The sequence below is a fragment of the Loxodonta africana genome, chromosome 10 (genome assembly GCF_030014295.1).
Source record: "Loxodonta africana isolate mLoxAfr1 chromosome 10, mLoxAfr1.hap2, whole genome shotgun sequence".
Taxonomy (NCBI): Eukaryota; Metazoa; Chordata; class Mammalia; order Proboscidea; family Elephantidae; genus Loxodonta; species Loxodonta africana.
This window is the reverse complement of record NC_087351.1, coordinates 93535239-93555281: the sequence shown is the minus strand read 5'-3', so window position 1 is coordinate 93555281 and position 20043 is coordinate 93535239. Positions and strand designations below refer to the sequence as shown.

Genomic DNA, 20043 nt, shown 5'->3' with positions numbered 1-20043 from the left:
TAGCATCTGGTGTCTTAAAAGCCTGTGAGTGGCCATCTAGAATACTCCACTGGTCTTACCCCTTCGAGAGCAAGGAAGAATGAAGAAAACTAAAGATACAAGGAAAAGATTAGTCCAAAGGACTAATGGACCACATCTACCATGGCCTCCACCAGACTGAGTCCAGTACAACTAGATGGTGCCCGGCTACCACCACTGACTGCTCTGACAGGGATCACAATAGAAGGTCCCTTACAGAACTGGAGGAAAATGTAGAACAAAATTCTAACTCAAAAAGAAAGACCAAGCTTGCTGGCCTGACAAGACTGGAGAAACCCTGAGAGTATGGCCTCTGGACACCCTTTCAGCTCAGTAATGAGATCACTCCTGAGGTTCACCCTTCAGCCAAAGATTGAACAGGCCCATGGAATAATACAATTTTAAAGGGGCTCCCCAGCTCCAGGACAGGGACTGGAAGGCAGGAGGGAACAGGAAAGCTGGTAATAGGGAACACAGGGATGGGAAGGAAGAGTGTTGACATGTTGTGGGGTTGTTAACCAGTGTCATAGAAAAATGTGTGTACTGTTTGATGAGAAACTAGTTTGTTCTGTAAACCTTCATCTAAAGTACAATTTAAAAAAAAAATTATTCCTCTCCTTTTAAAAACCCTACATGGGCTTTTGTCCAGATTCTTTATGATGGCCTGTAGTGCCTATATTATCTGGCCTTCTCTATGTATCTTGAATTTACCTACCTCATTCTTACCTCAGGGTCTTTGCACTGCTTTTTTTGTTTTTTCCCCCCAAATTTTCATGGATGGCTTCTTCTTATCATTCAGGTTTCTGCTTAAATGTCACTACTTTCAAGAGAAGCCTTTCTCCCACCTCCTTTTTTTGTTAAGCAATTGGTAGCAGGTAGTATACTAATGCTACCGCTGCTAACCAAGAGGCCTGCAGCTTGAATCCGCCAGGCGCTCCTTGGAAACTCTATCAGGCAGTTCTACCCTGTCCTATAGGGTCGCTATGAGTCGGAATCTACTCCACGGCAGTGGGTGGGAGCATGCTAAACACTATTCTCCATATTGACTTTTCCACTTAATATTATTTTTGAGATTTGAGATTATTTCATGTCAGTATTCAATGAATATCTCATTTTCTTTTTGTATTTAAAGTATTCCATTGATGGATGTCCCATAATTTATTTAACCAGTTTCATATTGATGGACATTTAGATTGTTGCATTCTTTTGCATTTATACAGATTGCTGCAATTAATGATCTTGTATATGTTCCATTTAGTTCATATGAAAGTAAATTGGCAGTATAAATTTCTAGAAGTGGACTTTCAGGGTCAAAGTATATGTGCATTTGTAATGTGTTAGATGTTGTTCAATTTTATAATTACTAGTATTTTAATGTCCTCTGTTAAAATTTTTGTCTGGCAATTAACATTTGTCTCACCCTTTCCCAAAAAGTATTAAAGGTGGCTTACTTTACTTTTTTTTTTCTGCTTTAACATTACAATATGTATTGAAGTTACTGACATATTTCTTCCTGGCCTCTAGTATGCATTTATCCATTTCCTTCTAAGTCCCTGTAGCTATCGATTAAGATCAGTTTCAGCTGTGAATCACAGAAAATTCCATATAAGAGTTGAAAGTTATTTCTCTTTTATGGAAAACTATTAAGTAGAGAGTCCAGGGTTCCATGTGGTTCTCCATGTAGTGATCTGCAACATGCCATAGACTCAAGCTTTTTCCATCATGCCCTTCTTGTCTTCCTGTTGTTATGGCCTCAGCTTCATGAGCTAAGATGGAAGCATCTTTGTACTAGTTAATAGGGTGAAGGAAGAGATGAGTAAGAGGGCAAAAGGTGCCTATGTGCTATCTCTTACACATGTTTTTTTTGAAGTTATCACTTGACACTTATGTTTATGTTCCATTTGTCAGAACTCAGCCACATGGCCACCTAGCAGCAGGGGAGGCCAGAACATGTATTGTTTATGTTTGGCAGCTACGTGTCTACCTAAAAAACTCACTGGTGGTGCAGTGGTTAAGTGATACAACTGCTAACCAAAAGGTTGGCAGTTTGAATACTCCAGCCATTCCTTGGAAACCCTATGGGGCAGTTCTGCTGTGTCTGATAGGGTCCCCTATGGGTCAGAATCAACTTGACAGCAACAGGTTTGGTTTTTGGCTTTTGTCTACCTAAAAATTCCATTGCTATGGAAGAAGTGGGTGTGTGTGTATGAGTGTGTGAGATATTGAAGAAGTGTGTGTGTGTGTATGAGTGTGTGAGATATTGAAGAATATCAGTTTCTGCCCCATCATCTGTATTTTTTATCTTACTACTGTACTTTTTAATCCACACCTCTCTGTATGGCAAGCAGGGCAGGTTTTATTATCCCAATTTTATAGATGATGAAATTGATTTACTGAGAGATTAAATGAGTTGGACAAGTCAAATTGTATATGTTTCACTTAGAAGGCTAATGATAGGGCCAGTGTGCTTCAGAACTGGGAGTACAGAGACGGTCATCTATCATTGGATTACAGAAAAGCCTAATACCAGTGCTGCAAACTCTAATATTTAGAAATGGAGAACAAAATTCTGTGGTGTAGATGGGAATTTTGTGGGTGGAGTGGAAAACAATTTTTTTTTTTCTTCAGCACACTGTAGCCTATTTCCTGGTGAGGGTTTATTTGAAAGCAAAAATACTGCATTCGTTTTCTATTACTGTGTAACAAATTTCCCCAAATTTACTGGCTTAAAACAACATTTATTATCTGATTGTTTCTGTGGGTCAGGAACCTGGTTATGGCTTAACTCTGTCCTCTGGCTTTGAGTCCCTCAAAGGCTATAGTCATCTCAAGGCTTGCTTGGGATAAATCAGATTCATAGCTCACTCTGCTGGTGGTTGGCAGGACTCAGTTCCTCATGGGTTACTGGACTGAGGCATCAGTTCTTCACGACCTGTTGGCCAGAGGCCTCCTTCATTTCCTCGTCACGTGTGCTTCTCCTAGAGTATTTCACAGTGTGGCAGCTTGCTTCATCAGATCCAGCAAGAGAGTCAGTTCTACCAACACAGAAGTCAGTTTTTTTGTAACCCAATCATGGAAGTGACATCTCATCATTTTTACTGCGTTCTACTCATTAGAAGCAAGTCATTAGATCTAACCGATATTCAAGGAGAGGGGCTGTACAAGTATGTGCATACCAGGAAGCAGGGATCATTGAGAACCATGCTAGAGGTTGCGTAACACGAAATATTTCTATCAAAAGTGAAAAAGACGGTAACTTTGGATGATATCTGTCTGAAGGCAGTACTATCATGACGTTTACTAGCTTTGGTGGTAGAGTAGCTAATGTCTAAATAATTTGGGTTTAGTTTCAGTATTTGGCTACTTAAACTGCTTTAATTTTGATAGGATGCTAATAATCAGCCCCCTTTCCTGAAATATGAAGTCATTTAACATACTGAATTTAATTAGAGAAGTTCTAACTGCTTGTTCAATGTTAGTCTTCAATAGTAAGTTCTTTGAGGACAGAGTTCATGAATATCGCATGTTTATTTCTGTATTCCTAACCTTTACTGAGCATAGTAACTAACACAAATTCGTGTTCCTTGCATGCTTCTTGCATGTATGAAAATTGGCCTGGAATTTACAAGGTACTCTGAAAATGCAGACCTCTGTTGGGCCCATTTTTCTCACTAATGAGTTGTGTGATTTCTGAATTACTTAATTCGTCTCCTAACTCTTCTTTTTAGATGATTTGGATAAAAATCCAAAATTAATGATACCTATTGTTTTTTTTTTTTATTGATTCAGTAATTCCACTTTAAGGATTTTATCTTGAGTCTCAAATATGATTTTATATAGGAGTGTTTGTCACAGCTTATGATAATAATAAAAAATAATTGTTATCCCAGTTATCTATCAATAGGGAATTTAATCAACTACATAGAACTGTGCAGTTGTTAAGAATGATGATATAGATCTGTTTGTTGTCATGGAAGGTTGTTCATGATATGTGAACTGCAGAAAATTATAAAACACTGTATAATATATGATTTTGTTAAGAAATGAAATGCATGTGTGTTTGCATAGTCGTGCGCATATGCATAGAAAAAAATCTGGAAGTGTACAACAAAGTACTTAGTATTTTTCTCTTGATGGTTGGTATTGACAGATTCTTTTTATTTTTTATCATTATTATTTATTTTTTGACAAACACTGCTGTTGTCTTAGGCTGGGTTCTCTAGAGAAGCAAAACCAGTAAAGTATCTAAGTATATACATAGAGATTTATATCAAGGAAATGACTCACGCAGTTGTAGAAGGTAGAATGTCCCAAGTCTGTGGGTCAGGATAGTGGCTTCTCCTGACTGATGTAGCTGCAGGGGCTGGTGAACCCAAGATGGGTAGGTCAGAGAGCAGCACTCTTGCTCACAGGCTGCGAAGACTGACGAATCCCAAGACGTGTAGGCAAGACCGTGGGTAAGTTGCTAGCTCAACTCCCAAGAACCAGAGGTCTGACTAACAGGAGCCAGGTGCAGGATCGAGAATGTGCAAAAACCCATGAGCCTTGCCAGAATGTACAGTTATATTTGATGCAGACCACATGCCCAAGGAAATGCCCTTTCAATTGATTGGCTACTCACAGCAGATGTCATCATGGAGGTGATCACATTATATCATATATCATTAGGGAAGTGATCACAACATCATACAACTGCCAAATTGCTTAGAATCAAGTTGACACACAGCCTTAACCGTCACAGTTCACCACTTGTCATCTTGGCACCTGTACACATCTCCTTAAACCGTACATAATCTCTGAATAAAAACCTGTTGCCGTTGAGTCGATTCTGACTCATAGCGACCCTATAGAACAGAGTAGAACTGCCCCTTAGAGTTTCCAAGGAACGCATGGTGGATTTGAACTGTCGACCTTTTGGTTAGAAACTGTAGCTATTAACCACCACGCTACCAGGGTTTCCTCTCTGAATAAAGACAATTATAAAGTCATACTTATGCCTAACATGATACAGTGAACACACATACAACTGAAAATATACCAGCCCTGTTTAAATCTTATGTTTTATAAGTGAAGAAAACAAAAATATTTGTTGCACATATACAAAGCAGAAATATTCATATCAATTACAGTCCTCGTATGTGTAACTGGTCACATGGTCATAATTGGTATTTAGAACTACCTTCTTCCACTACTCATTCCATATTCTCTTTGCCCTCAGCAAGCATTTCTGCTGGTAGTGGTTCTTTGCCTGGTCGGGTGACCCAAACCTTCATTCCTGAAGGCTCTGGGCCATTATTACTCATGTCAGAATTGGATTGCTGTATTTCTCCATTGACATTAATCACAGGACATGGTAGTACTAAGTGATGCCCTAAGAGATCTCCTGCATTCCAGACATACTCTTCTTTACTTTCATTACGTAATATCAATCCGACTCCCTCATTGTAATCAAGATCAATCACATCAGCCAGTATGGTACCTGCCTTCTTTGCCTGTTGATCCAGAGGCATAACGAGCCCAAAGTGGCTAGGTGACATTCTTAGCTTCCAGTTCGATGGAATCAGTGATGTGTCTCCATGTGGGAGCATTCCTCCCTTTGGAACTAAGACCTCTGGACCTGTAGTGCATGAAGCCATGGGGATAAGAAGCAAAAATCTCACGAGTACCATTTCCACCCCTTAATTCCTGGACCAATGAATCCTGGCTATGTGAGAAATAACACCATATATTGGACACTGGCTTAGAGCATATGCAGCCTTCTGGAGAACATTGCTCCAACCCTGCAATGTATGACCACCTAGGTGGCACCATAATTGTGTCTTTAGAAGGCCATTCTATCATTCTATCAGGCCAGTTGCTTCAGGATAGTGAGGAACATGGTAAGACCAGTGAATTCTATGAGCAAGATTGCATTGCCACACTTCATTTTCTGTGAAGCGAGTTCCTTGATCTGAGGCGATGGTGTATGGGATACCAGACGGTGGATAAGGCATTCTGTAAGTCCACGGATGGTAGTTTTGGCAGAAGCATTGCATGCAGGGAAGGTGAATCCATATCCAGAGTGTTTATTGAAGTAAGAGCAAAACGCTGCCTTTTCTGTGATAGAAGTGGTCCAATGTAATCAACTTGCCACCAATTTGCTGGGTGATCACCTCAAGGGATGATGCTGTATTGGGGACTCAGTGTTGGTCTCTGCTGCTAGCAGATTGGGCACTCAGCAGTGGTTGTAGCCAAGTCAGCCTTGGTGAGTGAAGCCCATGCATAGCATAACCTCCATCCCTGCCATCATGGCTACTTTGTTCATGAGCCCATTGAGCAGTGACGGGAGTAGCTAAGGAAAGAGGATGACTACTTTCTACAGAATGAGTCACCCTATCCACTTGATTGTTAAAATCCTCCCCTGCTGAGGTCACCTTTGGGTGAGCATTCACATAAGACACAAATATCATCACTTCTTTGGCCCTTTCAGAGAGGTGTGTCCACATACCTCTTCCCTATATCTCCTTGTCTCCTATTTCCAGTAATGTACCTTCCAAGTCCCTGATTATCCAGCCAAACCATTGGCCATAGCCCATGAATCAGAGGATGGCAGGGCTTTACTCCAAAATCCTAAGGGTCTGCATTGTGATTCACCAATAGGGGCCTGCCAAAGACTCCAAACAGTATCTCTATCTGCCACAGACACTACAAGCACCATTGGATCAGCCAGATCATATGGCCCAAGAGACATAGCAGCTTGCATGGCAGCCTGAACCTGTTGAAGAGCTTTCTCTTGTTCTGGGCCCCACTCAAAACTAATAGCTTTTTTGAGTTACTTAACAAATAGGCCAGAGTAGCACACCAAATGAGGACACCCAAAATCTAAAGATATTCAGAGTGAACAATAAAGGTATTTTCATTTTGCAAAACATTGATTGAAGTAATTTTTTTTTTTTTGTATTTCTTCAACATTTTGTTTTATATTATGGCAGGTACTATATTTCAGATGGAAGAGGATATTAGGATTGATTTTAGGATAAATTAGGGCATGATGATGAAGGATAGAGTTTTTAGTAAAGCAATGTGAATATCATAATATCTTTTAAACAAAAATCCTCACAACTGGACCAATAAGCAGCATCATGATAAATGGAGAAAAAATTGAAGTGTTCAAGGATTTCATTTTACTTGCATCTACCATCAACACCCATGGAAGCAGCAGTCAAGAAATTAAACAGGGCATTGCATTGGGCAGATATGCTGCGAAAGTCCTCTTTAAAGTCTTAAAAAGCAAAGATGTCACCTTGAAGACTAAGGTGTGCCTGACCTAAGCCATGGTGTTTCCAATCACCTCATATACATGTGAAAGCTGGATGATGACTAAGGAAGACCGAAGAATTAATGCCTTTGAATTGTGGTGTTGGTGAAGAATATTAAACATACCATGGACTGCCAAAAGAATGAACAAATCTGTCTTGGAAGAAGTATAGCCAGAATGCTTCTTAGAAGCAAGAATGGTGAGACTACATCTCACATACTTTGGACATGTTATCAGGAGGGACCAGTTTCTGGAGAAGGACACCATGCTTGGTAAAGTAGAGTGCCAGCAAAAAAGGAGACCCTCAATAAGATGGATTGACACAGTGGCTGCAGCAGTGGGCTCAAGCACAACAATGATTTTGAGGGTGGCTCAGGACCAGGCAGTGTTTCGTTCCATTGTGCATAAGATCACTATGAGTCTGAACCAGCTTGATAGCACCTAAGAACAACAACAATTGTTTATAAGGACTAGACATTGGATATCCAGGACTGATCGGCCTGAGTAAATATAGACTATTTTTTAGTTGAATATTTTTATTCAGACTTTATTGACTAATTAAACATTTTTACCAGTGTGTTTTTTAAAAAGACAAATATTTTTGAGGTACACTTGACCATAAAATTCCCCTGCTTTAAGTGTACAGCGATTTACTGAGTTCTGCAGCCATCACCATAATCCAGTTTTAGAACAATTCTGTTACCTCAGTAAGATCCTTTGTAACCAAGACCTTTCTTGATTCTATATCAAAGATAGAATTGGTGATAAAAGATTTATTATAACAGGGATATATTTATTGTTTCTCTAAAATGAATATAAAATGTCTTCTATCTTCCATATTCTTCTGCACCCAATATGCACATATCAAATAGTGTAGTTTTTATTTAGAAGACTGTTTGGTGCAGTAGAAAGAGCTCAGGCTGCTAATCAAAAGATAAGCAGTTTGAATCTGCCAGCTGCTCCATGGAAACCTATGGGACAGTTCTCTTGTGTCCTGGAGGGAACTATGAGTCCAAATCACCTTGACTGCAACGGGTTTGGAATAATGATGAGCATGAAATATGTTTGAATTTGCACAGCTTGTAGTAGGGAAAATTTGCATCACAGAGAAAAATTCTTTCATGTGTATTTTAGAGTCCCAATTAAACGTTTTTTAGTTTGACATTAGTGTTTTGATCTTTTACAGCTGGTTTATTTTTAGCAGCTCACAGTAGAAAAGGTTGACAAGCTAAAGAAAATCCCTTTTAATTATTCACTGCATGTAAACATCAAGACCTTTCTAGGCAGGTCATGCTCGTGGGTAATTAAAATGAAAAATAACTAAATCGATTGACAGTTTATCATTAATCTGATAACAATTGTAGTTGGCAACATTGGTATTTTCCGTCTAACGCACCAGAGGGCGCTCTTTTCTACTGTATTCTTTTATCTATGACCTAGTGAATTATTTGAAAAATTTGAGGCTGTTATTGGAATCTAGATTTGGATTATTCGAAGACTATTGCTTTCTTTTGTAACTGAGCTAATTTTTTTTTTTTTTTTTGTCAGCTTCTTTAAAATAGTGTCATTAAAAAGGGCTCCACTAGCAAGCCATTCTTAAATGCTTAGGCAGTAGCATATCTGGTGTAAAATACCACCTCAGTTTCATCTGTTTTCGCTTAACAGCTTTATAATGTCATTATTTCTGTTATTCATATTAAGATTTCAGATCGGGTAGAGCGGCGGCTTCAGGAAATAGAAAGAGAGATGCGCACAGAAAGAGAGTTGGTGGAAAAACGTCAGGATCAACTGGGGCTTATGTCCTTGCAGCTACAGGAGGTTTGTGAAAAATAATTTTTCGGAATGTAAGTCTTGAATTTGTAAGTCATTTAGCCATGGTTAGAAATGGCTGTAGTTCCTTAGTTGTTGCACAGAACTGTATAATTTGACAAACGAGAACTATAGCATATTGGTTATATAATTCAGCGTGTGGAATCAGACTTCTGTGGCTTCAAACCCAGAGTCTACTGCTTGGTGAGTGTATGACCCTTGGGCAAATTCCTTAACTACTCTAAGCTCTGGTTTCCTCATCTGGAAAATAGAAAGAATAGTAATATCTACATTATGTGAGGATAAATGAGTTAATGCTGGTAAAGCACTAAGCACAGTGTCTGGCATGTGCTCAAAACATGTTGACTGAAAGTGTAATTAATCTGATTAATTTTCCTTGACACGAATACAGGGGTCAACAAACTATGGCCCATGGGCCAAAGCTGGCCACTACCTATTTTGGTAAATAAAGCTCTATTGGAACATAGCCATACCCAATCATTTATACATTGTCTGTGGCCACTCTCATGCTATAACAGCAGTTGAATAATTGTGAAAGAGGCTGTATGGCCCACAAAGCCTAAATTATCAACTCTGGCCCTTTGTTGAAAGAGTTCATCAGCCTCTCTACTAGACTATCATCAAGCCGATTTGAAATGGTGGGTAGTTACCCTTTAGCTAACTTTTATTTTTTTATTGTGCTTTAGGTGAAAGGTTACAGCTCAAGTTAATTTTCATGCAAAAATTTATACACATATTGTTATGTGACACTAGTTGCAATCCCTATAATGTGACAGCACACTCCCCCTTTCCACCCCAGGTTTCCCATGTCTATCCAACCAACTCCTCCTGTTCCTTTCTGCCTTCTCATCCTGTCTCTGGACAGGAGCTGCCCTTTTGGTTTCGTGTATCTGCTTGAACTAAGAAGTACACTCTTCACCAGTATTGCTTTATGTTTTATAGTCCAGTCTAATCTCTGTTTGAAGAGTGGGCTTTGGGAATGGTTTTAGTTCTGGACTAACAGAGTGTCCAGGAGCCATGGCTTTGAGGGTCCCTCTAGTCTCAGACCATTAAGTCTGGTCTTATGTGAATTTGAGTTCTCCACAATTCTCTCCTGCTCTGTCAGGAACTCTCTGTTGTGTTCCCTGTCAGGGCGATCATTGGTGGCAGCCGGGCACCATATAGTTCTTCTGGTCTCAGGCAGGTGGAGCCTCTGGTTTACGTGGCCCTTTTATCTCTTGGGCTAATATTTTCCTTGTGCCTTTGGTGTTCTTCATTCTCCTTTGCTTGAAGTGGGTTGGGACCAATTCATGCATGTTAGATGTCTGCTTGCAAGCTTTCAAGACCCCAGACACCACTCACCAAAGTGAGATGCAGAACATTTTCTTAATAAACTTTGTTATGTCAGTTGACCTGAAACCATGGTCCCCAGACCTGTGCCCCTGCTACTCTGTCCCATGAAGTGTTTGGTTGTGTTCAGGAAACTTCTTAACTTTTGGTTTAGTCCAATTGTGCTGACTTTCCCTGTATTGTGTGCTGTCCTTCCCTTCACCTAAGATGATTCTTCTCTACTACCTAGTTAGTGAATTCCCCTCTCCCTCCCTCTCTACCCTCGTAATCATCAAAGAATGGTTTTCTTCTGTGTTTAAATCTTTTCTTGAGTTCTTATAATAGCGGTCTTGTACAGTATTTGTCCTTTTGTGACCAATTTCACTCAGCATAATGCCTTCTAGATTCATCCATGTTGTGAGATGTTTTGTGGATTCATCGTTGTTCATTATCATTGCATAGTATTCCATTGTGTGTATGTACCATAATTTGTTTATCTATTCATATGTTGATTGGCACCTAAGTTGTTTCCATCTTTTTTGCTATTGTGAACAGTACTGCAGTGATATGGATGTGCATATGTCTATTTGTGTGACAGCTCTTATTTCTCTAGGATATATTCCAAGGAGTGGGATTGCTGGATTGTACGGTACTTGTATTTCTAGCTTTTTAAGGAAGCACCAAATTGATTTCCGAAGTGGTTGTACCGTTTTACATTCCTACTAACCGATAAACCAGAACCAAACCTGTTGCCATTGAGGTGATTCCAACTCAGCAACCCTATAGGACAGAGTAGAACTGCCCCCATAGAGTTTCCAAGGAGCACCTGGTGGATTCGAACTGCCGACCATTTGGTTAGCAGCCATAGCACTTAAGTACTACGCTACCAGGGTTTACATTCCCACTAGCAGTGTATAAATGTTTCATCTCTCTGCAACCTCTCTAATATTTATTATTTTGTGTTTTTTTTGATTTTGTTGGGGTGAGATGGTATCTCATTGTAGTTTTGATTTGCATTTCTCTCATGGCTAATAATCGTGAGCATTTCCTCATGCATCTGTTAGCTACCTGAATGTCTTCTTTAGTGACGTGCCTGTTCATATGCTTTGTCCCTTTTTTAACTGGGTTATTTGTCTTTTTGTTTTTGAGGTTTGGCACTATCTTGTAGATTTCAGAGATTAGACTCTTATTGGGTATGTCATAGTGAAAAATTTTTTCCCAGTGTGTAGGTAGTCTTTTTACTCTCTTGGTCAAGTCTTTGGATGAGCGTAAGTGTTTGATTTTTAGGAGCTTCCAGTTATCTAGTTTCTCTTCTAGTGTTTGTGCATTGTTAGTTTTGGTTTATATTCTGTTTATACCATGTATTAGGACTTCTAGGTTGTCCCTATTTTTTCTTCCATGATCTTTATTGTTTCAGATTTTATATTTAGGTCTTTGATCCATTTTGTGTTAGTTTTTATACATGGTGTGAAATATGGGTCTTGTTTCTTTTTTTTGCAGATGGTTATCCAGTTATGCCAGCAACATTTGTTAAAGACTTCCTGTACCCCATTTAACTGTCTTTGGGCCTTTGTCAAAATAAATATCAGCTGCTCATAGGTGGATGAATTTACGTCTGGATTCTCAATTCTGTTCCATCGGTCTATGTATCTGTTGTATCAGTACCAGGCTGTTTTGACTACCGTGGTGGTATAATAGGTTCTAAAATAAGTAGCATGAGGCCTTCTCTTTGTTCTTCTTCTTTAGTAATGCTTTACTTCTTCGGGGCCTCTTCCCTTTCTATAGGAAGTTGGTGATTTGTTTCTCCATCTCATTAAAAAATAACGTTGGAATTTGGGTAGAGACTGCATCGTATGTGTAGATTGCTTCAGGTAGAATCGACATTTTCACAGTGTTGAGTCTTCCTATCCATGAGCAAGTTATGTTTTTCCACTTTTGTAGGTCTCTTTTGGTTTCTTGCAGTAGTGTCTTATAGTTTTCTTTGTATAGGTCTTTTATGTTTCTGGTTAGATTTATTCCTAAATATTTTATCTTCTTAGGGGCTATTGTAAATGGTACTGATCCGGTGATTTCCTTTTTGAAGTTCTCTTTGTTGGTGTAGAGGAATTCAACTGATTTTTGTATGTTTATCTTGTATCCTGAAACTTTGCTGAAATCTTCTATTAGTTTCAGTAGTTTTCTTTTGGATTCTTTGGGGGTTTTCTGTATATAAAGTCGTATCATCTGCAAATAGGGTTACTTTTACTTCTTTCTTAGCAATTAGATTTTCACAATATTCACTTTTTACAATACTTGCTTTATCACTTTTCTATATTTATCCATATATATGTAATTTTGTTTTCTGACTATGAGTAAGTCGAAGACCTGATGTCTTTAAATACTTCTACTTCTAAATAATATGGTATATATTTCCTAAAACCATGCATTCTCTTCCATGATCGCTGTATAATTATTAAAATCAGGAGATTAATATCAGTATAATAATGTGATTTAAACTATGGATTTTATTCCACTTTTGCCGTTAATGTTCGTTTGTGGTACAGAATACAGTATAGGATCGTGCTTAGTATTTATTTGTCATGCTCTTGAGCCTCCTTTAATTTGGAATTGTCTGTCAGTCTTTCTTTGTTATTCATGACCTTGACAACTTCAAAGAGTACCCGTCAAGTACTTTGTACAATGCCTTCATTTTGAGTTTGTTGAGTCTTCACAACTAGAATCAGTCTGTGGACATTTGGCCGGAAACCCAGAGAACTGGTGTTGTGTTCTTCCCAGGAGGCATATGATATCGATTTGTCGCATTACTGCTGAAAATGTTGAACAATTGGTGGAGGTAGGGCCTGCCAGGTTTGCCCACCGTAGAGTTGCTATTTTCTCCTTTTAACTAATAAGTGTTTTATGGGGAGATTCTTTGTGATTTGGAAATACCCTATTTCTTATTGTACTTTTACCTACTAATTTTAGTATCTATTGTTGATTCTTACTGAAACAATTCCTACTATAAGTGGAGCCAAATGGTTATTTTTCTAATTCCATCATTCCTTCTAATTTGGAACTTTTATTATTTGGAATTCTCCTGTAAGAAAGAACTTTTTCTTTTCCTCTATTATTTAATCTCTTATCTATATTGATATGGGAGCCTGGGTGGTTAAGCCAGTGGCTAAGTGCTGAGCTGTTAACTGAAAGGTCAGTGGTTTGAATCCACCAGTGTTTCTCTGAAAGAAGATGTGGCAGTCTGCTTCCGTAAGGGTTTATAGCCTTGGAAACCCTATGGAGCAGTTCTACTCTGTCCTATAGGGTTGCTGTGAGTTGGAATGGACTATGGCAATGGGATATTGATATGGACTCTTATTTTATATAAATTTAAAAATTATGAAACAAGAAAACCAAAGGGTTAAAAACAAAAAAAATATTTTTTTCTTTTATGAATTGGTTTTCTATAAAACTTAAATTATACTCATGTACTTATATATGTTTGAAAATCATTAATCTTTATGAATTGACAAAGAAATTTTATTAAGAGATACTGCCAATTGAATATTAAGTACAAAAATTATAACATTGAAATTACAATGAAAACGGATAGAAAAACCAGCTTTTGTTTTCTAAAATTCCATTTTCTTCTATTTCACAAAAGGAGGCATACCCTTGTTAGTTGGTAATTACTTTGAAGAGGATACTTTGTCGAATAATTAGATACAGCATGTGGATAGCCCTTTTTTTAAACCTTGATTTTTATACATTTGTTCTCAAAGCAAATTGCATCTGGTGAGCATAAGAATAGTACTGAAAAGACAATTGTTCTTTTTTGCAAGAGAAAATTAGAGAAATTTTCTGTACTTCTTTTCTTCTCTCTTTGCAGAATGCACAAAATTACAAAGAAAGAGGGAGAGGAAGATTGCTTCCCACCCCTATTCTTGAGAAACCAGAGCCTGAGTATTTGCATTGTAATTGTCAGTTTAACTAAAAGCTTGAGCTATGATTTGGAATTTCATCTCTGACAATACAATAGAGTATCACTGTTGATAAAAAATGTTTAATTTCATATTTTGTCACTTTAAGTGGTGACCTGTATGCTTTTTAAAGGTGGTTTTGGATTAAACAGTGCAGTGGAAACGAAAGGATTAATTTAGCCTGATACATTTTCCTACTCTTAAGTGGCTTAGACTGTTCTGGAAAGGTCATGTTTAAGGAGAGAAAACACTTTGCTTTCTTTTTGATATTAAAAATACTTAAGAAAATATCTGCTGCAAAAGACCTCTTTAAAGTGCTGAAAAGCAAACATGTCTCTTGAGGACTAAGGTGCGCCTGACTCAAGCCGTGATATTTTCATTCGCCTCACATGCGTGCGAAAATTGAACAGTGAATTTAAGGAGGTCTGAAGAAGAATTGATGTATTTGAATTGTAGTGTTGGCAGAGAATATTGAACATACCATGGACTGCCAGAAGAATGAACAAATCTGTCTTGGAAGAAGTATAGCCAGAATGCTCCTTGGAATGAGGATGGAGAGACTTCCCCTCACGTACTTTGGACTTGTTGTCAGGAGGGACCAGTCCTTGCAGAAAAATATCATACTTGGTAAAGCGGAGAGTCAGTGAAAGAAGACGACCCTCAATGAGATGGATTAATACAATGGCTGCAACAGTGGGCTCAAACATAGCAATGATTGTGAGGATGACCCTATTTTGTTGTACATAGGGTCGTTATGAGTCAGAACCAACATAACTGCACCTAACAACGACGACGACGACGCCAACAACAACAACAACAACAACAACAACAACATAATAGTAGTTGATGTTTTTATTTCTGGTTATGATGATAAACTGAATCTATGGATTACACCTCAACATAAAGAAAAGAAAAATCCTCACAACTGGACCAATGAGCAACATCATGATAAACGGAGAAAAGATTGAAGTTGTCAAGGATTTCATTTTACTTGGATCCGCAATCAACAGCCATGGAAGCAGCAGTCAAGAAATGAAAAGACGCATTGCATTGGGCAAATCTGCTACAAAGGACCTCTTCAAAGCGTTGAAGAGCAAAGATGTCACCCTGAAGACTAAGGTGCACCTGGCCCAGGCCATGGTATTTTCAATCACATCATGTGCATGTGAAAGCTGGACAATGAATAAAGAAGACCAAAGAAGAGTTGACGCCTTTGAATTGTGATGTTGGCGAAGAATATTGAATATACCATGGACTGCCAAAAGAAAGAACAAATCTGTCATGGAAGCAGTGCGGCCAGAATGCTCCTTAGAGGCAAGAATGGCGAGACTGCTTCTTACATACTTTGGACATGTTGCCAGGAGGGATGAGTCCCTGGAGAAGGACATCATGTTTGGCAGAGTACAGGGTCAGCGGAAAAGAGGAAGCCCCTCAACGAAGTGGATTGGCACAGTGGCTGCAACAATGAGCTCAAGCATAATGATTGTAAGGATGGTGCAGGACTGGGCAGTGTTTTGTTCTGTTGTGCATAGGGTTGCTATGAGTCGGAAGCAACTTGACGGCACCTAACAACAACAACATAGGTGAAAAAGTATAAGTAGATTCTGGATTTTATTTATGTCTGATCCCAGAGCCTAGACTTTTATCCACTATGCTCTTCTGTCTTCCTACATGTACAGTTCAGTGCTAGTGAAAATTGTGGCATTTAAAAGTTGTGAAGAGATTAAGGGTACTCATTAAAAATTCCAAGATGTCAGAGATTTCTAGCTATTTTCCTGTTATAGAGAGGAAAACTGTGGTTTTGACTAACCCTGCTTCTTTTTAGTGACATAATGAGGCCCTAAGGTTCTTTGAGTTCTGTTACCATGTAATGAAAAACACAGCATTAGTCACTGGAAATTGTTGAAGGAAAAGAGACTCTTTTTGTCTTGTTTACAGTTTTTAAGGAATTGTTCACTCTTTTCCTTTTCCCTTGGACTGAACAAATGGGCCATGCATGCTCTGGAATCCACTTCATTTTTTGAGCCTCAGCTGCTCATGAGTCACATGAATGCCAGATTTTCTAAAACTTGGTAAGGACCTTAACTGGCTTTTAGGCCTTGTTTGTCATATTTTAAACAACCTTGTTTGGGTATCTCTTCTTTAGGAGAGGCGGGTGGTTATTCTGGTACTCAGCTTGTACTAATCAAGGTCAAGTCTTGTTAAGCCTGTAGCCATCTATCAGCCTTACCTTATTGAACCATTGCACAAATATCAAAGTGTTTGTTTATCATTAGGGTACATTTTACCTTATGATATTATAAACTCCTTTTGATCAGAAGCTTGATAATAACCTAATTATAATTAGTTAAATTTAGTGGAATGGGGGTAGGCATAGTAGGCTCTGGGATCAGTTCCAAAAATCACATAAAATCCTACATAACACTTCTAACTCTTATCTGTTGTATTTTGGGAATTCCTGATTTGCCTTTTACTAGCTGTTTCATTTAAATTGACTGTTATTTCCTCACCTTCAGTTGAATTACTTGACAGGAGAAACATAAATGCTCTGTGTATATTTGCATACGATTTTCAGACATTCCGTAACATAGTAAAATGCTAGTCTTCTCCCACCCCATTGAGAATATTCCACGCCTGCATATTACCTAGGGTGATTCAAGTATCTTAAGGTTTCAGTGTGTTTCATGGGGAAGTATATGAGGCAAGCAAGGAATGGACTATGAATAGAAAGTGATGAAGATTAAGTGAGGAATTAAATGTTTAAGGTGGGAATTCAGCTTAGTGGTTTTCAGCCTATGCTCCCATGGAAAACCAGGTTATGTGAGCCTCATCAGTAAAATAAAACCACGAAAGTCTTTTTCTAATTTATCGAAAAATTAAAGATGATTGATAGATTACGTTTTTTTCTCTTCTTTTATCATTTCTGGAAACCCTGGTGGCATAACGGTTAAGTGCTACAGCTGCTAACCAAGAGGTCGGCAGTTTGAATCCACCAGGCGCTCCTTGGAAACTCTATGGGGCAGTTCTACTCTGTCCTGTAGGGTCACTGTGAGTTGGAATCGACTTGACGACAGCAGGTTTGGTTTTTTTTGGTTTATCGTTTCTACCAATTTTGAAAAACTTAATAAAGAAATAGATACTCATTCCTGGCTGGCAATGTGATTATGGTTCCAGAGATGCCAAGTAATAGGATATTTAATAAGGAAAGCCTTTGTACAAATGTATTTAATTTGGACTCATTAAGGGAGAAGCTTCCATGGAAGCCAAGAATGCTTTTCTAATGTTTTCTCAATAGCTTTAGCATCTCCCTTGAGAGTTGCGTGTCAAAGCAGAGGTGAACCTAGTCAGGCATATGTTCTAACCTGGCTCCATTAGCCCCCTCTCCTGTACTTCCTTTGACTCTCTCAATTTTCTTTAAAGACAGAAATGCATTTCTAAGGCTCTGGTAGATTTTAAACTCGTCTTTACTTACCTTTCCAAGGCTGAATTGCAAAACTTTTGATTGGCTGTTCACTTTAGCCTCTCCCTCTTGTTCCCAGAGCTACTGCCCTCTTTTTTAGGTAACCAACCGGTGATAGTGATTCCAACGTTTTCACGTATATTTATTTCATTGTATAAACTTCCCTTTCCCCATTGATATTATAAAGGTGCCTTATATAAATGTCCACTAAGTAACCTTCACATTGACCATCCCAATAACCTCCCTGGGCTTTGAGAAGGACCAATAGAGTTTATAAATAAATAAGAGTTTATAAATAAAACTTAAGCTCTATGGAAGTAGGAGGAATGCTCAGAGCATGCGTTTTATTTTCCTAATCCTTGGGAAATGAACACTAGAATTCACTTCTTTGTTAGGCCTAAGTGACCCCTTGTAGAGGCAGCGTATAAGCAGAGTGTAAGGCAGGTAGGGTGATAGACAGGGGAGGTGACCTCCTCAAACCACCAAGCACTCCAGAGCACTGCGTAGCACAACAGGATAGCCATGCACGTACTGCTCTGTAGGAAAATATGTGTAGCAAGTGAATGAACATTCTGAAACGTCTGCTCTAGTGTTTATATTCTTCACAGGGTGAAGCTGCGTGTTCACTTTATAACTAGGACTTGTTTTCGGCCACAGTATTCATTCTTTTTTTTTTTTTGTGAAGATAAGTTTTTTGTCCTCACTGTCCACTTTATAATGATGTGTATTATCTGAAGTTTTTTTTTTTTTTTTCCATTTTTGGTCTTGCGTTATTATTGCTAATTACTGTTTCTTGATATGCTGTCTTTTTTAACTGTACTTATCTTTGAACGTTTTGCATTCCTAGCACTTGAACATAGTATGCAATTAAATATTTGTTGAATGTGTTAGTGGCTCTATTAATATGTTGTTTTGATCCTGTGTTTAACTAGTTTTATTTTTCATGAAGTTCTTTTAACATTTCGATTTTTAAATATTTAGTATAAAAGTATTTATTAATATATAATTTAAATAAATATATAAGTATGGTCATAATATAAACGCTTATACAAGCATTCTGTTTTTTAATGTAGCTCACTCTATTTATCTAATCTATCATTTGGCTCATTTATTTTCCTATCTTCCTCTCTGTTTTCTCATCATCAGCCACTCTGCTTGCTTCCTAAAAAAGGGGTAACCATTGTTTGCAATCTAGTATGTATCCCTTTATATTTTTGTCTGTGCTTTTGTGGTGCAGTGCATTTCTTAATATGGTCCTTCTAGCCATAGTCTTTGTGACTCCCACACAATGATTGGGTGGGACTATGAAAATAAGGTGTTTGTGGCCTACCAAGGGGGTTGGACAGCTTACTGATAATGCAAATAAAGCACCCTTGAGGGGGTAAAAAAACCATGCAAATAAGGTGTATGAAACCCTAATGAGAGGGTTGGTCAGTTTTGCCATAACACTAAGCTATCCCAGAGACAGGGAGAGGAGGACCTCACTACCACCAAGAAAGAAGAGCTAGGAGTGGACTGTGTCCTTTGGACCCTGAGTCCCTGCACTGAGAACCTCCTGTACCCAGGAGACAGAAAGAGATCTGTAATACCAGAGACAATGCAAGACAGAAAGAAATGGTGGCAGAGAAACTGCGGCAGCAGAACCAGGAGGCTTCCTGGTGGAGTGGGATGCCTCTGGGCACTTATTGGTAGAGCTAAAGAGCTTTATAACACTTGCCCTAGCAGGGCAGAGGCAAGGCTGAGGGGCCAAGGATCAGAAAGAGGCCTGCCTGTGGGCACGGCTAAGAAGGGGCTGACCTGATCGAAGAACAGTGTCTTGAGTAGTTCCTGAGCCTGAATTGTAAATTGTTACTTACATAATAAATCCCATAACTGTGAGTATGGTCTGTGAGTTCTGTGTGGCCATTGCAACAAAGTATTGAACCCAGCAGAGAAGTAAAGAGTGCCATGGGAGGGACAGCTGGTATCAGAATTGATAAAAACATTGGAGAGAGGAGGTATGTCTGACCTCCGCCTCATAGGAATCAAGCTTGGGCTGTTGATCTTGATTCTTCTTTCCCCTTGGGAAGTTAGAGGAGATCAGATGCCTCCGCCATGCCATTTTTACAGCTCTCAATTGTTATAGAAAGATATATCTGTATCTCTAGATAATATCTCTCTACCTCTATATCTATAAC

The 20043-nt window shown here is 38.7% G+C and overlaps 1 protein-coding gene across 23 annotated transcripts in view; it reads left to right on the top strand.

Moving 5' to 3' along the window:
* CEP128 (centrosomal protein 128) overlaps positions 1 to 20043 on the top strand; it is a 554311-nt gene that overhangs the window by 80527 nt on the left and 453741 nt on the right. For 22 of the 23 annotated variants that reach the window (XR_010323199.1, XR_010323198.1, XM_023546439.2 and 19 more), the window contains one exon: positions 9017 to 9133. The exons of the other annotated variant lie outside the window; for it this stretch is intronic. Coding sequence is in view for 20 of the 22 variants with exons in the window: in XM_023546439.2 (XP_023402207.1) it covers positions 9017 to 9133 (117 nt within the window). In the remaining 2 variants the exon portion in view is untranslated. The remainder of the gene's footprint in view (positions 1 to 9016; positions 9134 to 20043) is intronic. 23 annotated transcript variants of the gene reach the window in all.